The sequence below is a fragment of the Rhincodon typus genome, chromosome 6 (assembly GCF_021869965.1).
Source record: "Rhincodon typus isolate 14 chromosome 6, sRhiTyp1.1, whole genome shotgun sequence".
Taxonomy (NCBI): domain Eukaryota; kingdom Metazoa; phylum Chordata; class Chondrichthyes; order Orectolobiformes; family Rhincodontidae; genus Rhincodon; species Rhincodon typus.
Window position 1 is genome coordinate 91433233 of NC_063337.1, and position 18671 is coordinate 91451903.

Consider the following 18671-nt stretch of genomic DNA (forward strand, 5'->3'; position numbering starts at 1 on the left):
TGTGTTTCTTTTGCTCTCCACCTCCTTCAATCATCATATTCTTTATTTATTTGCTTGTAATGAAAAGTATTTTTAATACTTCTTCTTTCAGATATTCATTAAGTGGGGCTGCTACTACTTCCAACTGAAGGTTAATGTTTGGTCGTTGCCATCTGCATTGAGGAGGTGCTCTCAGGCTGATCATTTTACCATAACCTTTGTAAGGGTTATCCAGGCACCAGTACCTGCCCTGGACATACAACTTCAAAAGATGAAGTCTCTCAGTGGAACCATCATTTGTTGCTTAAAGGAACTTTTTTAAAAATAATTTCTGTCACAGTGCACAATTTTGAGTAGGATGAAATGCCTATTGATTTTGTTTTTAGTCCCAAATTGTCTGTTTAGGACTGAGATATGGGAACTGAAACCTCTGCAGCACCTGTATCAAGTATCTGCTTTAAGTTGATGGGTTTATTTTTTCTGGGAGATGGAGAGGAAGTTGTTGCTTCGTATATATTTGTATATAGAGTCATTTTTACTTGAGATAAAAACCCTGAGAGTGCATTAAGGACAGAATTTTACAAATTGCAGCAACTGAATGCTTATGTAGACAATGTTTTGTGGTGATTCTCTGAAAGGGCCAATTGCTTTGCTAACTTTCCTGTAAGGTTCAGTTAATGTTCAGGTGACATTTATTTTAAGCATTTTCAAGATCTGGCCATTTTTTTTTTTTTTGAAAAATTAATACCCAATTTGGAAAACCTCACATCTCAAAGTCATCAAAATATGCTTTCCCCCCATCACCTTTCGTGTTAGTTTATATAAACATTGGTCCAAATTAAATATCTTTCTTGAAATCTGGATAATATTAATGCTGAATGCCATCATCACTGTTACATTTACACTGTGCTGGAAAAATTCAGAACAACATTGCTGTCAAGGTTTTTTGGGCATTAATTTGCTTTCTCTGGTAATCCAGACAATACTAAAAGTAACTGGTTGTCACATTTTTCTTCTTATTAAGCTCTTTGAAGTTAAGTGCCCCTCCCACTCTACGACAGGAATGATCTTTGTCCCTTTTAAGAAAAAGTTTATCAGATCTTTATTGAATGCACGATTGCTGATGACCCCTTCAAGTCAGTCGAGATCTGAGCTGCCACTGGGTAGCCTCTGCAAAAATGTTACTGTTGATTTCTAAACATGTTAGCTCAAAAGTCTATTTTCTGTATCAGAAAGCTAGTTTGTTCTGTTTTTCTAAGTGTGTGCCAGCATGTGGCTTCAAACCTTACAGACCTTGTATAAGAGAGTTGCAACAGGTTAATGACAGAAGGTATGGTTTTTAGGGGGAATAGACCCTGGAAGCTCAACAATGTCATCACAAAGAGGCCAAATCATATTTCTTGTGTGCCAAAAAGTTGAGACTCATTATTGTCCCACTCTTTTACTGAAAAGTTTCCCTCAAACCGAAGAGCTACAGGCTTTCATACTTAGTGACTTATCAATGCAGAAGCACAGTTTTCAACTAATACAAGAAATGAGTTCTACCTGAAACTGATTTTGTAGCTTAGAACTGCAGTGTAAAGGAAGGCCAGTCTGGTTAGATCAGAGTCCTGGTGCTGGGATTGCTTTCAAAGGTCTAGTTTGACTGAACAGGCTGTGAAAGCAATGTTGCAATCTGACCTTGCTAGTTTTCTGAGGACGGGTTAAGTTTAACTTAACCCAAACTGTGAACACAAGGCTTACATGCTATGTCTTGTAGATGACATTTTCCATGGGTTGCAAGATTAAGAAATGTTCTCCGTCAGTTTTCTTCATGCCTCCAGTTCATTGTCATCTGCCTTGCTAAAGAAAGTTTCTGAGAAAGAAGCACAATAAACAGAATAGCTTGTTTGTGACACTACAGGTAATGGAAGATTTGCTTTATCTCTTGTTACGTTCATTCCTTGTCCTTAATGTCAGAAAAGCAAAGTTATCAAGAATGGTTGAATATATCTGTTTTCAAAATGTGGAAGTCATGTCTGTTCTTTAGAATGGTTTAATACAGAAAAAAAAATGCCACAACATTGTTGTTCTTTCAAGTGCAGGTCACTTGATGTTAGTGCCTCATCAATCCCCAGAGTCCTCAGGGTTCTGTGTCAAGTGCATGGTTAAATTCAGGCAGAAATATTCTCCCAGATATTTCTCCCCTGACCTTTAGTTGAATCTGGACCAATCCTACCCCTGCTATCCGTGAGGAGGATTTTCTGAGTCAACAGCTTAGCCATTTAGACATGTACAAGCAACAGAATTACAACGCAGATCTGCCTTAAGGGCCTGGTGTGGGTGACTGCTATTTACGTAGTTGCTACTGTAAGGCTCCTACAACTGCTGCTAATTTACAGGATAGGAACAGGCCATTTGATCCACACCAGTGCTTATGCTCTATGGTAACCTCCTCCCTATCCTTACTACTCCGTCTGTCTGCATAACCTTTGTATTTCTTTCACCCTTGTATTTATTCAGCTTCCCCTTAAATGCATCCTTATTATTCTCCTCAACCACTCCCTATGGTAGAGAGTACCACACTCTTTGGGTAAAGAGGTTTCTCCTGAATTCCTAACTGGATTTTTTTTTTAAGTGAATATGTATATTGACGGTCGCTAGTTTCTGTGTCCCTCGCATATGGGAATACTCTCTTTGATCTTTACAGATCTTTAATGGGTAGCCCCTCACCTTTCTCCTCCTCTAGAAATTTTTAAAAGGTCATCCTATATTGTTTTGATAGAATGACCAGTTAGAACAGTCAGCTGTGAATCTTAGTGCTGATCTCAAAGTTCAAAGGTAAGAATAGTTCTTTGTTTTTGAAATTTGTTATGAAGAGTTACTTATACCCATTCTGGAAGTGAAGTTTGATATCTTGTATTGTGACAGCTAAGGGATAAGTTGAGTGTTGTTAGAATGGGGAGGTGTTATGAAGATGTGGATGAGAAATATCTAAATCTGCAGGCATGCCTATGATTTGTTTTAATTGCACCATTATTTATCTTAGAATTTAAATAAATTTGAGGAATAAGCAGTACATTGTTTTATTTCATCATTAATGAAGAGATATACTTCAGAATTGTATGACTTGAATATTAGAAATTCCAGCACACAATGAAAGTTGAGTTTTAGACAGTCTTCAGGTTGCTGATATTGATAGCATTCTTTTAGCAGCTCACAAGTGCAATCTTTGAATTTCTGTGAATAACTGGTAATTAAACCTTTTACTCCATCACGTGCTTGAAACATTTTAAATATGTGTCGGAACCTGCTACTACTTGGGATTACTGAAGATTTTCTGCTGTTAATCAAACACCTGTGGCAGAATAAGCTTTCCAAGCTATTCAGCGTATCTGAAAAGAGCCTTGTTTTGCAGTGTCCCTTGTGATTGCCACTAAGCTGTTCATGCAGCTCTAAATGATCTGGGATAGTTAGAAATCTGACCGAAATGCAACTTTATATTAAAAGTTGTGCCAATATAAACACCAGTGAAGTACAAGAGTATGAGGCAGCTTGTTCTTTCTGTAAATACAGCACTTTAAAATATTACACTTTGCCCCAATTCTAACATGTTAAAAAGAAATGCAATCATACTTTTATGTACCTTTTTAAGAATGTAGCTTTAAAAATGTCTTCATGTCATAAGCAGACAGCTGAATCTGTTAAGATTGCATTCCAATTTAGGGTTTGGTATTCTTGTTACAGGTTGTGAAGCTTACTGGCTAAGTCAGACAGCCAACTCATTCTGCATAAGATTATTTCACCACAGTTTTGCTGGGCATTCCCACCCCATGTTAAGCACTCTTGCTGATCTGTTTTTTAAATTGACGGTGTATCATTTTATGAATATGTCCAGTCAACAGAAGTGTCAGTTAAAATGTGAGATCATATTTGCTACTTAGAAATGTTTCTCAATTTTTGGATTTTGTATCTAGTTTAAAAGAGAAATGCACTTGTGACCAGTAATGGTTGGCTAAATTGAAAGTTCCTATTTGCAGAATAGTCATAACTGAGGTACTGATTATAGATCCATTCATGTAAAACCTGTTAAACAGAAAATCTCAGTAACTTGAATGTACTGTTAGCATTCTGATCTTAAGTTATTTTTTTTTAAGGTGGATATTTTCTACTAGTTTGCACTATATGTTTGGTTAGTTAAAGAAGAAAGGTGACATTCGGCACTGTCTACTAATTATAAGCTTCAAGCTATCGCTGATTGCATAACAAGTGCCATGACTCATTATGCGCTCTTTCTTGTGGTCTTGAGCTGCACTTTCCAATGTCATTACATCCTTATTTTGGTTTGTGTGTATTTGGCTGCACTTTTAAAAGAATTTCTTTTTAGTAATGAAAACATGGTACATGAGTCACAGTTTTGTACCTATTCTCTCCCGTTAACTCCAATTTCTTCACAATCAAAGGAAACTGTAATTATTATATTCTGTGCATAAAATGGCAATAAAGTAGTAGGATCATCAGGAAATGTTCTTAAACACAGGTATAATGTATGGAGTGATTCAATTAAAAAGACAATATTTTTATATGTGTGTGTAAAGAGCTAGTATTGCAGTAAATCTGTCCTTTAAGATGTTTAATAATGACGGGATACTTAAAGATGCTAATTAAGTGTAAATTTCATTTTATGTAACATTGCTGACAGTTTATAGTCTTGTATATAATCCTTGCTTCTGTCATTACACAATGTATTGTAATTCCTTGTAAGCTTTTAAGTGATTTTAAATAAATCATGAATTCTGATGGAAAGAGTTAGTTTACTTCAAAACAAGATACTTGTAGAAGATTTACAGAGCATATATAGTAATGGGAATGATGTTATTTGTTGGTATACTATACTTTCTGCCTTGCCCTGCTTAGACCTGAGGACAGAGGCTTGTGGAAAATAAAAGTCATTGTTCTAAAATTTTAACAATAAATCAATCAGAGGGCACTATAGGTTTATGCATTGGAATATCACATCATCAGGATTTGCAGAAAGGAGGAAGCGTTGAGCTTTTGGCATCAATACTGTGATACGCAGTGTATTTCCTTACCTAGTGACACCGAAAAAACACTTTACAGCCAACTAATTACACACAGCAAGTTTCCACAAACTTGCTATATGTTATCATTTTTATATAACATCCATATAATCTACTTTAGTTATGTTGGTCATAAGACAAACATTAATTGTGGTTCAGGGAAAGAATTCCTCTGCATTTTGAAGTATTGGTGTGGGATGTTCTGAATCACATGAGACAGCGGATGCACTGTGCCATCTTTCCTGAAATACCAGGAATGCACAGCAAGTGCACAGTTATCACTCACTTTTGTTTCCCCAACATCTTTTAAATAGTCAAACTACATAATAAGACCAGAATACAGAATCCCTACAGTGTGGAAACAGGCCATTTGGCCCATCAAGTTTACACTGTTACACTGACCCTCCGAAGAGCATCGCACCCAGACCCATGCCCATTCCTCTACCCCTGCATTTCCTATGGCTAATGCACCATAATCTACACATCCCTGAACACTATGGGTAATTTAGCATGGCCAAACCAGCTAACCTGCACATTTTTGGACTGTGAGAGGAAACCAGAACGCCCAGTGGAAACCCACACACTCATGGAGAGAACGTGCAAACTCCACACAGCCTGAGGGTGGAATCGAACCTGGGTTCCTACCACTGAGCCACTGTGCTGCCCAAAGCTGATGGAACAATGATTCTTGCGGACCATGATTTTTAATTGCAATTTGACCATGTTTCTTACTCTTTCACTGGAGGCTTCTAACGAGAATGTTTTAGCTATTTTGTTTATGACATTGGACATGGCACAAGAAGCATTCCGACCAATACATTTGTGTCAGATCCTGCAAAGAACTGAATACAGTAAAGTTTGAAGCAATCCTAGAAAGTGATTTTGTTCCAATTAATCTAATCGCTAATTTATTTGATACTAAAACTCTGAATTCTGCTGACTTCATTTGCAGTTCAGGTAAGGGAAATAAAACATTATTTACTAGTGATCATATTATGTGATATCCATAAATGTTAGATACTACAACAATACTTGTCAGTTATAATGTTTATTGAAATGGTTCAGGCCATTTTTAAAAAAAGTTATCAATAATATGCTAAAACAGGAACAGTTGTAGGCATTAATGGTGGCATTGCACTTCGTGGTCTTAACACAAACATATTGATGTAACCATCTCCAATTCCCTTATCTGCTGCTTTAATTATTTTGCACTTTTGTGCTAATTTCACTTAGTGCAGTCCTACCTGATGGAGTCTTTGTCGCAAAAGAAGTACCTATTAGATATTTATTTAAAAAAAAGTTCCAACATGTCAAATTCATCATTCAGTACTGGCTTTCACAAGGTTAGATATTTAATTTTATTTCACATAAGAAATTTACTTCTGAAATATGAGAGTTGAGGCAAGTCAAATTCTGCCCCAGACCAAACATGAACAAGTTGGTGGCTCTATGCTTGGAGCACTGTTGGTTCAACTTGGATCCTGTTCCACTTTCCACACTATAGTTGTTTTCTGGCTGGGGGCTGGGGTAGTTGGATGTGTGGTGGCAAAGGGGCAAGAGTACTCAATGATATGCTGTTACCCAATTGAAGGGTTAGCTATTGTTCCCAGTGCACTGAAATCATAAAACTAGGTGGAATGCTTCAGAATATCATATCAGTTATCCCATGTGGTTGAATGGATAGAGTATAAATAACAGGACTAGGGGATATTTAAGAGTCTGGATTCCAAGGTATATTAGATTACTCGGTTGTAATCTCTACCATGAATGTATGTATACTTTTGGTAATAATGGGATAATTTGTTCTCAAAAGTCCAACTTGTGATAACAGGAATTTAGTAAGTGAAAATTGTAGAATTTTACAAATGGCTACCCAGCTTCTTTTAGCCAGGTTTAATTTTCGTTTGCAAGAATCGGATTGGAACTGAACCCGAAGATATGGCAACAATTTCACATTGTCAGAAAAATTATCTTCAGTGGAGTGTCTGGAGTAATTCAAGTCATTTGTGTGTGTAACACCTTGGGCTTTTGTAAAGTTGAGAGATTCTTTGAATCAAAGCGATGACAAAGATAAACTTATTCCAAAGCAACGGTATTGATTGTCAAAGTCTGTATTAATCAGTACCTAAATTGTCTTAGACTAAAGAATTGTAAATCACAATCAATTCAAAACATTAGTGCCACACCTACAATACAGTTGAATCCTTTAAAATGCATACAGTACCAGTGATTAGTTTGTCAAATATGGTTTATGCTTGCATTAGATTTTCAGAAAACTGAAATCCCAGGGTTGAATTAGATATGCATTTTTTTCAAATTCTCCTGTTCAGGTCTAAGCTTTACACAATATTGGTGATACATAAACTCAGTTAACTCTGGGCAGAACATATTTTTGGCCCCATTTTGGAATAAAGTGAGGTTTGCTGGGCAGGGGCAGCAGAAAAAAAAAATGCACATTTTGATTTATTTTTGTAATCCTAAAATAGATTGAATTGCAATATTGGCATGGTGGTTTAGTTATTCAATAAGCTTTTCAGAAAGGATTCCGCTCAAAAAGCTGTGTGATGACTGAATCTGGTTTAAAAAGGGCTTCCTCCCCTTGTGATCAGTAGGCATGAGATTCCTTGCGGCTTAAAAGGCGAGTACGGGTGGCTGAACTGGTAGCACTTCTTATCACTTCCATCCATCTGTGAAGAGGAAAGTGACACATGAAAGTAAAAATGTGCATAATAAACAGCAATTGGATTTATACAGTGCCTTTATAACAGTAAAATTGCTTTAAGACATTGTACAGGAGTTAGGACATAAATGTTCAACTAGAATCAATAGAATAAATGGCATGCCTGAAGCCCTGCAATATGTTCAGATAGATTTGAGTTAGAGATAAGCTACGGTCAAATGCATCATAAGTGACAAATGACCCTCTTTCAAAATTTCAACAGGAAAGCCTCACCTTTCAAATGTATATTCGCTTTCAGCCCTGAAGAAATATACGTGCGACTTGAACTGTAACTTGAAGACATAGTCCTTGTGGATATTGTCAGACTCTGCAGGAATGGTGACGGAATAGCCCAGCAATGGCAAGCTTGCTAGTGGATGATTGTCCTAAGGAAAAGTCCACAGGGTAGTCACAGACAGTGCATGCAACATTTTCCACAGGGCAACAAATAAAACATCACTGAATGCAACTTTACTATTTGCAAAACATGGGCTGGATTCAAGTGGAAGCAGCTGGTTTTAAAAAAAGTAGGTGTGACATCACAAGGCCAAAAGTGCGAGCTCACCTTGTGTTCTGCCCTCCTTCTTCCCCCAAGGGCAGCCCAAGGGGATAAGTTCATGTCTGAACCAATAATGAGACCAATTAAAAGGAAAGTAAAAATGTTTTTCAAAGGTTAATGGACATTTGAAGTTTAAGTTCAAGGTGTCATCAGAAATACAGACACTGTGGGACTTCTACATTAGGAGAGACACACGTGTAATGGTCCACTGAGAACATAGCTAAGTAAAGATTGGTTCTCATTCCATCCTTCACAAACTGGCTCTCAAGAAGGCTGCACAAGGAAACGGATACTGCACTTTCAGAAATCAATGCCACTGGGAATGAGGAGCACAGCAGCCGTACGGGAAAGGCAGAGAGCTGGGTATTGGAGGGGCCCGAGAAGGGGTCAGGTGTATAAGGAAGGAGGCACAACCCTGAATACAGGCAGACGTGTACAGACCTGTAGATGGCTAAGGATAACTGCAAAGGAGACAGTGACTCTTTCTTTCGACAGGTGGTCACTATTGTGTGCCCTCATCAGTGGAGCCCTCCCAGTTTCTCACAGGCAGATTACGCATCGTACATCACCCAGATGACAGATGCCCTCTTTACTGATGCTGGACAACACATCTGGTTTAGAAGTGATTGGGTATGATGGGCTTTGAGGGCACTGGGTCCAGTGTTTGCTGTGACCTGCTGATACTCTGCAGTAGCCTCTTGCAGGGGTCTTTATGGTGCCTGATGTGTTCATCAAGCACACGCACCACCACCAACCCCTCAGAGCACGTGCATGTTGAGGACAGCAAGATGTTGGAAGGGGACATCTCACCAGGGGAAGAATTGGAGCCAGAGGGAGCTAATGCCAAACAGAGGGATGTCCCTAGTACATGACTACATGCCCTCCTCTTGCCATTAAGTAATCTCGAGAAGAGAACTTTACCCCTGCCCCCCCTGGGTGTCCGGATACCAGCTCCACCATAATATTTTGCTTCCCTATGGTGCAATGATGGGCTCGGCAAACCCGACAGCCTGAGGGACAGCTACCTTCGGTATCTGAAAGCCATCTGCACTCAGCCCCAACCAGAGGAAAACCCATCTCCATAACAACTAAAGCCCCACTCCCGGGAAAACCTGATGACAGTCGGTTTCCCAGTGAAGGTAGATTTTCAGCACGCACACACATACACACACACACACACAAAAAGGCCTGGCTCCTGTTGCTTAGAGCATTCCGTTGAATAAATCCGAAGTTTACATTTTGTGGGAAGAGACTAAACTGGGAAGAAGAATAAAACAAAAAGAGAAGGAGGGGCGAGAGGAGTGTGAGAAACAAATAAAACAAAAGTGTAATGCTTTCTGCCTTCCCATGATGCATGACAATCAGAAACACAATTGGACAAAGACAGACATTTTTTAAATTCTGTTTGTCCGCAGGCAATAGTTAACATTCATTTCTACTCATGAACAAATAAAAACTCATCGGATTGAGTTTCCTTGCTGGTTTGTATTGCCATGAAGAGATAATCCTGTTTTTTGGATAAGATAGATCCTGTAAGCTCTCTCAGGTGAATGTAAAAGATCTCTTGGCACTATTTGGAAGACGATAATATTTAAGCAAACAAAACATTGAAAAAATTTCAGACAGACGATTCTGGAGTTTTGTTTTAAGCTTAGGGATAACACTCAGGTCGGAAAAAAGCATTTTAGTTTCAGGTTGCAACATCTTGCAGAAGTCTAGGCTGAAGTTGGATGTGTAAAACCCAAGAAAGGGAGGTAATTAGGACTGTTAAGAAAAAGATTACCTCAGTGTAAGAAATTTTGTTTAACAGTTCCGGATTACAAGTGTTTGGGTAAAATCCTGAAGGGGTTACTTGAAGCTGAGAAAGTCTAAAATCAGTTTTATGAAGGCTCCAGGAAGTTTCTCAAGTTGGAAAACTGAAGCCTTAGTTTAAGTAAGCCCTATAAATTTGAAAGATAATTCTCTCTGGTGTGAGTACTACAAAGGAAGTTTCTGGAGAAATTAATGGGATTGTATATTGCCGTGTGCTTCAAAATTTTTCAATTTGTGTTATATGTAAATAATTCCAAAATAATATCTCAAAGCCAACAATGTAATTTTAATAGTGCAAAGTAGTATATCAAGCTAATGTCCTCAAATTTACAACATTTAACCCCTCAAATAGTTCTGGCATGTGACTCACCTGATGCGATTTGTAGAAAAAGAGGCAGAAATTGGTAAAAACCACCCAAAGCTTTTGCCAGCCGTTGCTGTTTTTGAATTTCCTCAACAGGTTTCCAGAGAGCTGATTCTGAGGCAGGAGGACATCAAAGAATATTAAAGATGACATAAAGTAAACATAACATTACAGAGTGATCACGAGAGAGATATTACACACAAAGGAAAAAACTTCAATATTTCTGAAAAAGGGACTACAAAAATGGCAGAGCAGGATCAAAGGACCGAGTGGCCTCATCCTGCTCTTATCTTCTATGTTTACAGCATCCACAGTTCTTTCAGTGATATTGTGGGAATGGGGCAGTTGAAGGCAGAAGGATCATATAGTGAAACCTCCAGGAGTATGCCCAGGCTGATTTGACAACCCTACGAATGAAGGCACGAGCATTCATTGCGAGGAGAACTACTTTCGCACAACAGTCTACAACTTAGGCTGTAAAAACCTCAGATTCAATTTTGTGCTATTGTTGCTATGGGAGGCTAGGGAATGGAATCTTAATGTCTCCATAAAAATGGAAGGAGAAATATCAAATTCTCTCCCTTCACCATCCAGTATCCACTCATTGGCATCATCTTACTGACAGGATATTGCCAGTAGTTTATGAAATAGCTAAGGATGGTGACAGGGAATAGGAAAGGGAAAAGAAACAAACATATATAATACTCATCCATTGGGAATTTCCTTTTTAGACCAGAGAAAATTCATGGAAGACTTAACAGTGATCTTCTATATTATGAGGAGCTCTGATACAATAAACAGAGATAAATTGGTTCTAATGACAGGACAGACAGAAACCAATGGGCATGCATTTAAAATAAGTAGCAAAAGAACAGAAGAGAGAGAAAGAGGTTTTCTTTTTAGGCTACAATGATCTGGAATATCCTGCCTGAAAGGACAGTGGAAGAAGATTCAATAATAACATTCAAAAGGGAATTCAATAAATACCTGAAGGAGAGGCAACTGCAGAATTAAGGAAGAAGAGAGGAGATTGGGACTAAGTGGAAAGCTCTTTCAAAGAGTTAGCATAGACATACTGGGTTGAACAGTCTTGTGCTGTAAGATTCTATGACTTCACAACATTTAACTGAAGGAAACTAAAGGAAAGATGTTTTTAACTAGATTACACTGTTCTATTACATGTTGTTGCCAGGAGTCAGTGGAGTTTTGAAATCCTTATGAAGTTATCCTGTTTTCTCATTTAAGGTTCTAAGGGCCCATTTATCGTGGTATAAGATGGCGTAAATGTGTTTGTGCCAAATAGGGCACTTAACATTTTAAAATTTCACAATATTGCAACTTTTAACCACTATAAGTTGAACTGTTCATCATGTTTGCAGAAACAAATCAAACTCCTAGAAAAATATAACGAAGGGTGATTTACCTCCTTAAGTCAGTGAGAATCCTCAAGTAACTTACTTAAATTGATCTTTGAATCACAAGGCCCAAGCTCTAGAACCACCTTGATACACGTTTTAGCTCATCTACTTCAGTTTTCTCCTTTAAGGCATATCTTGGAAACCTACTTCTTTGATCAAACTTCTACCATTTGTTCTATCACCTCCTTTGTGGCCTGATGTGATACTTTGTTTTATAATGCTCCAGTGAAGTACCTATGAGTATTCTATTACATTCAAGGCACTATATTAATGTAAGCCTAGACAGGCAAATTATGATTAATATCAGCAAATAGTCCATAAAATAAAATGCTGCTTCCATTTCATGAAACAACACTAAATTTAAATTCCTTGCATTTCCAAAAACCTATATCCGGCCTCTTGCTAAAATTCAAAATTAATTAGTAGGAAATTTCAATTCAGCCTGACTCTGTTATTGAGCTTCCAGTTGTGTTTTGACAGCGTAAGCTATTACAGCATGTTTCAAAAGCCAGCAGAACAAAAGATTTTGCCATTTAATTGCACCCCGGTTTGTTAAATCCAAGTGCTCGGCAGTTGGCCGGCTTAATTTATTGTTACTGTTACCTCAATAATCCTGATGTAATCATAAAAGGAGAGACTCTGCACTCGATACCAGCAGACATGAGATATGGTAAGAGGCCGGAGATTATTGACCAGTCCAGAGGGGAGAGAGGAAGCAGAATCAATAACAGTGGAGACTTCTTCTATCACACCAGAAAGACAACGAGAACAAAGGGAGAGAAGACAGACAGACTGTAAATGATGTAGGGAGTAAGAAGACAAACAGCTTTGTGAGTTGCAAATTGGGTTGCCAACACTCTAGAGTTGTCCTGAAGTTGCCTGAAGGGGAAAACAAATATTGGTGTCTTTTTTTTAGACAAACGTTTCTTTGAAATCATTTGCTTATTTCATTTAAAGAAAGCCCATTGGAAATGGACAAGAAGAGCCATTTTTACTGAATCATCCAATGGGTGAGGAAGAGATGGCACATATTTTGATTGGCCATGGGAAGGCTGGGTGTCACGTGTTAGCTGGTCAGTTCAGATGGTGGGTGGAGGAGGTCAGGAGGCCATGTAAAAACACCTCCAGGAATATGGTCAAACAGAGTTGGCAACCTTATTTATAATTTCCACACAAACATCTCCACCTGTGCAACAAGACGAGTTAGATCTTGAAAGGATGCCTGAAAAATAAAATGCTTTAAATAGGAGCCAAACCAATTTTACCTTAAGGGTTTATCACAAGATTTTAATCTGTCTATGCAATTCTTTTTTGGAACAAGATACTAAATGGCCACATCAATTATTTGTCGCACATAAGTTGCTAGATCTGTGCCATGCACAAAATTTATGCCAACAAATGTTATTTAGCAATGTTACGGCACAGAAACAGACCATTTGGTTTAACTTGTGTTTATGTTCCACACGAGTGTTCTTTCTCCACTCTTCTCTGACTCTGATCAGCATATTATTCTATTCCTCTATTTCTATCTTGTGTGCTTATACAGCTTCCCCTTAAATACATACATACTCTTCATCTCAAATTCTCATCACTGTCTAGTAAGAAAATGTTTCCTGATTGGGAATATTAATGAATATTACCTTATATTTATAATTATAATTTAATATATAGTTATAATATTTATAATTATGACATAGTTTAGGTCTTTTATCCACAAGTAAAAGCAATTCTATGCTACCCATCTGTATCAGGTCAACCTACCAACATCAGCAAATACATGTCCAATTCTTATCCTAATTCTTTAGCTACCATGTTAAATGGGTAACATTCCCATTGTGTTTGTGGCATTCAAGGATATGCCAAAAATGTTTTAAATATTACACCTGTTAAAACCAACAGTGACAATTTTGAGCACCTAAGCATGACAGACATCAGCTTGAATACAAATTTGGACAGGAAACAGGTTATACTTAAAGATAGTGTGATACTTGGACCAAGAGTCTGTCGTCACATTTTTGCCGTAAGAAAGGTGTCTTGGCAATCATCTAGACTGGCTCCATTTTGATTTTAACATTCTCCTCATTTTCAGTTCCATCCAAGGGCTCTATCCTCCATATCGCTGTAATCTCCTCCAACCCTACTAACTTCCGAAATGCCTCTACTCCTCTAATTCTGATCTCTTGAATATTCCAAATTTTAAACTGGTCCACAATTGGTGGCCATGCCTTCATTTGCCCAAGACCTAAACCTGATCTTTTCTGCCTTCAACCTCTCCATTTCTTTGCTTCATTTTCCTCCTTTAAGATGCGGCTCCAAATCTACCTCAATGACCAAACGTTTGATCGTCTGAACTAATATCTGCTGTGTGACTCAATGTCATACCTTGTTTTACAAAAGGTAAAGATCGAGTTGCCGTAGTCCCAAAGGGCTACTCTCTCTGAAAGAGACAACAGGTGGCAAGTTAACCTAAGGGTCGCTGTACCTTAGGCGAAAGTTAAGGATTTTTAAAGGTGGGATCTGCACGGTAACTTCAGCTGGTGCGGGAATTGAACTTGTGCTATTGGCGTCACTCTGCATCCAGCCAACTGAGCTAATCAACCCCCACCCCGGCCAATGCTCCTGTGCAGCACTTCGGGAAATGTCAATGCAAGTTGTTGCTGTTTAGCAAGAATTTTCTTTCCAGATGAAGAGTAAAGAAATGGAACAACATTCTGGATAATTAAGTGAGGACCAGGTACTTCAGAAGCCTTTTAAAATGACCTTATGTGCAAATAGCATATTCTCTGTTTAAAGAAGTAGTCACATTATTCTTAAAGTAATATTGGTTTAGCTAGAGAAGAGAAGAGACAGGAATGGTGAAATACTGTGGAGGAGGTGCCGTAAGAAAGGATGATATTAAAGACTACAAGACATTCAGATGTTTGGTGGCAGAGAGATTAACTTTGCTAATGTGCAGGAAAAACAAATAAAATGTGACACAAATAATGTACACCAGTGCGATTCCAGAAAGCAGGAGAGGGTTTTCCCAAAAGAAGGGGAAATTAGGTCAATCACAAGCTGAATTCCACAGAAACCAGATTATTCAGACAGGTAAAGATCCAAGTGAGTTCTTCCAGCTAGATTCAATATTCCCTGCTCTGTTTATTTGGTCCCTGGGATGTCAATTATTAAAGCTAAGCACATTGGATCAGAAAACTTACTTCCACTGGTTTAAGTGGCAAAGATGTTTGTTCAAACAAAAACAAACTGAGGTCTAGAGGATGCATGAGTGCTCCGCACTCAAACCGGTAAAAGAAAATGCCGTAAATACCCTCCTCTCTAACTGCACAAAAGTAAATCAATAAAAACAAAATGAAGAAATGCTGAAATTTCTCAACGGGTATCTGGTGAGCAGGTTAATGTTTCAGACTGAGATAACCAGGAAAGGTCTGTTGTCACAATAGTGCCACAAGCTTCTTAGACAGAAAGACCAAATGAAGCTCGAATGGGTCGAACCCAAGGGTGAAACGAAATCAAAGGAAGGAGGAACTGAAAGACTGGTTGCCCACATTTAGACAAAAGTCCCCAGACCAATAAACTGAATTGGTTTGAGGTTGACAAGTTTTCAAACAGTTGTCTCAATCTGAAATGTTAACTATATTTCTCTTCACAGATTCCACCTGACCCACTGAACACTTCAATCAACTTATATTTTTATTTCAGATTTCCAGTATGTGCCACATATTGCTTTTGTGTAAACCCCAACAGTTTTGGTCAATTGAAATGTTTAATGTTTAGCAAGCTGAAAACTGCATCATAACATATTTATTTCTTTCACGTGCTGTGTTAATTTCTTTTTTTCCAAGCTATTCCTAATCATTTTTAAAATCACCTTCAGCTCTGCGTCAGACTCAATACTGGCGATGCAGGATATTTCCACTCTGGGTTTAGCAACTGCAAACTTCAAAAATTCTGACAAGTAACAAAGTTTAGATTTTTGTTCAATCTGGGGATGTGGGTATCACTGGCAAGACAAGCATTTATGACCCATCTCCAGTTGCACTAGAGAATAGGTTGGTGAACTGCCTTCCTGAACCATTGCTGTCATTATGGTGCCCGTACACCAACAGTGCAGATCAGGGAATTCCGGGATTTTGATTCAGCCACAGCAAAGCCATAGTTCCAAGTCAGGAAGGTGTGTGGCTCGGAGGGGAACTTCTAGGTGATGTTGTTCCCATGCATCTGCTGCTATTACCCTTCTAGTTAGTAGAGATTTGGAAGGTTGCTGCCAAAGGAGCCAGTGTGAGTTGCTGTAGTGCATTTTACAGATGGTACACATTGTTGTCACTGTGAGTCGACGGTCGGGTGAGTGAATGTTTAAGGTGGGGGATGAGTTCCTGGTGGTGAATTGTATGGGTTGCTAGGTCCTGTATGGTGCTGAGCTTCTGGAGTGTTGATGGAGCTGCACATATTCATGCAACTCCCAACTTGTATTGGGTGGCCAGGCTGTGGGGAGTCATGAGGCAAGTTATTCACCACAGTATTCCAAGCCTCTGACCTACTGTAAAACCATAGCATTTATGTGGCTGGTGCAGTTCAGTGTCTGTGGCATATGTTTATAATGTTTGAAACTTTATCAATTGTCCTTCTATTCTACCTCATCATCACTATTCAAGTATTTTGAGCTGATCGCTGCCACACAACAAGTGTCGTTTGGTCAACATGAGTCACCTCAGGTGACAATTCAATACAAAACAAAAGGAGACATCTATTCTAAAATAATGCTAAGTTCTTGGCTGGAAAATTCTGATAAGCTATTCCCTGTCTGCTAAATGTTACCTTGCCAGAAATGTGATTGAGATGGAGGATGACAGAATCAAGCATTTTAGCTCAGGAGAAGGCCTACAAATCACCAAGTCTGTGCTGGCTCCTGTGAAGAGTATACACTTCAGACCTATACCCTGTTCTTTCCCTGGGGACTTGCAAAATCTTTTCCTTACCAGGCATTTATCTAATTCCTTTCTGAAATGCCCTCACGAACCGTCTTCCATTCAGAAAGCACACACCAGACCACAACTCATTGCATGCGAGTATTTCTCATCCACTCCTCTGCTTCTTTTGCCAATAGCCTCAAATCTGTGTCACCAACCCTCCTACCTTTTTTGAATATTTCTATTCAATCAAATTTCCACCCCAATATCTTAAGCCTGGACCCCATTGCTCATCGGAACTTTGAAAGCATGGTGTTGGAGACAGGATTTATTGAATGGCCATGGAATTCATTGATTTTATTAAAATAGAAATCTGTATGTGCCACACTGTCAAGAGAGAGTCAGATGTACAGTTTTATTTTGAGATGGCATGTACCTCCACAGCAATGCTATAATCCACCATTGAAACACTAGTATTTCTGTGCCAGCAAACGTGCATTGTGGTATTGCCACGATGGGGTGATTGTCTCTCAAGAGAAGTCCTTGAGGCACTTAGATCATCTTCAGATTCATGCTCTACAGATGTCTCGTCAGGCGATTCTAAAGAATTGATCGAAAAGTCCTTTAAAAAAAAATCAACAAACATCCAGCGATCTTTTCAATTCCTAGGCTGAATCAACCAGTAACATTTATAATCAAGGAAAGAAAATGATGAGAGGGCCTTGCAGACACATTATCACAAAACACACAAAATTCAGAAAGAAGGTATACCTACTTGGTTTGGTCAGGTACAGTGTGAGCAATGTTATCCTGAAGATTGGTTTGGATTGTACCTAAACTACAGGCTGAAACACAAAATAACTTCAAAGTCTTCAAAGCAGGACAACGATTCTTTATTTTTTTAAGAATATGGATTTTAAATTACTAAAGAAGTGACTTCCTCTTGTGATAATACTTTGGCCTTAAGAGGTGCACTTTGTTTTGGTTTTTTGGAACAATAGAAGCAGCCTGAATGGTGTAGTCAAGTTGCCTCAGAACCAGGACTTTTTAGTTTTAGCTTTCAGTAGTTGTTGCTAGGGGTCTAAACAGGGTTGGAAGCTACAGTACATCTCCCCCTGCTACTCTGTCTCTCAAAGCTTTCTCTTGATGTTTTTCCTCCTGCGCAGCTAGAATTGCGTGTGAGACAATCTATTTTATTGACTTTGGCTTTGCCAAGGGTGTGTTTATGGGATGTTACTATATTGGAACAGCTACTGTTTAGTAGTTAAATAATCTATTATTCTGTTAAGTTTTCCAATAGGGTTGTTATCCCAATTTCCTCTTCCTTTTGTTGTCTTTTAACTATAATGCATGAATAAAGTGTGTTTTACTTCAAATCTGGTAGTTTGACCATTCGAATTGCATCCAGAATGCAATGCCTGGCACTTGCCTTTAAAATAAAAAAAGGGTAGGGTCTAGGCTATCTTAATACATTTTGAAGGGGTCAGGTCTGATCTGGTCCATAATGCTCTGGCGGGGGGAACTCCAAAACAGAGGCACTACCTAAAAATAAAAGGTAGGCCATCCTGCTGTGGTAAGGAGGCACTCCCTCATCAAAAGGGGAGTGCAAATCCCAAACTCTCCCTTGCAAGTGCTATTGAGGCTGAGTCAATTAAAACAATTTCAAAAGTGAGATTGGTAGGGATATGATGATAGAGTTAAGCTACATATCTGTCAGGATCTAATTAAATGTGGAATAGGCTCAAGAGGCTGAATGGGCTTCCTCCTGTTTCTGACACTAAACATAATGAAATGAAGTGTGACAGATGGTACAAGGGACAAATCATTCACAAGTCATGGCTGAGACTGAT

The 18671-nt window shown here is 38.6% G+C and overlaps 1 protein-coding gene and 1 long non-coding RNA gene across 2 annotated transcripts; one reads left to right on the forward strand and one right to left on the reverse strand.

Annotated features, from left to right (window-relative positions):
• The first annotated feature begins 76 nt into the window (after positions 1-76).
• On the forward strand, positions 77-4758 carry LOC125483289. The gene is made up of 2 exons (XR_007262254.1): positions 77-2799; positions 3706-4758. It is a non-coding gene; the product is annotated as an uncharacterized LOC125483289 (long non-coding RNA).
• A 1313-nt stretch (positions 4759-6071) lies between these two features.
• LOC125483290 (FERM, ARHGEF and pleckstrin domain-containing protein 1-like) lies at positions 6072-17482 on the reverse strand. The gene is made up of 4 exons (XM_048597806.1): positions 17258-17482; positions 10500-10607; positions 7993-8144; positions 6072-7726 (listed from the first exon to the last, which is right to left on the reverse strand). Exons 1-4 carry the CDS (start codon positions 17465-17467, stop codon positions 7645-7647), a joined length of 552 nt encoding a protein of 183 aa, XP_048453763.1. The 5' UTR covers positions 17468-17482; the 3' UTR covers positions 6072-7644.
• Between the last annotated feature and the right edge of the window lie 1189 nt (positions 17483-18671).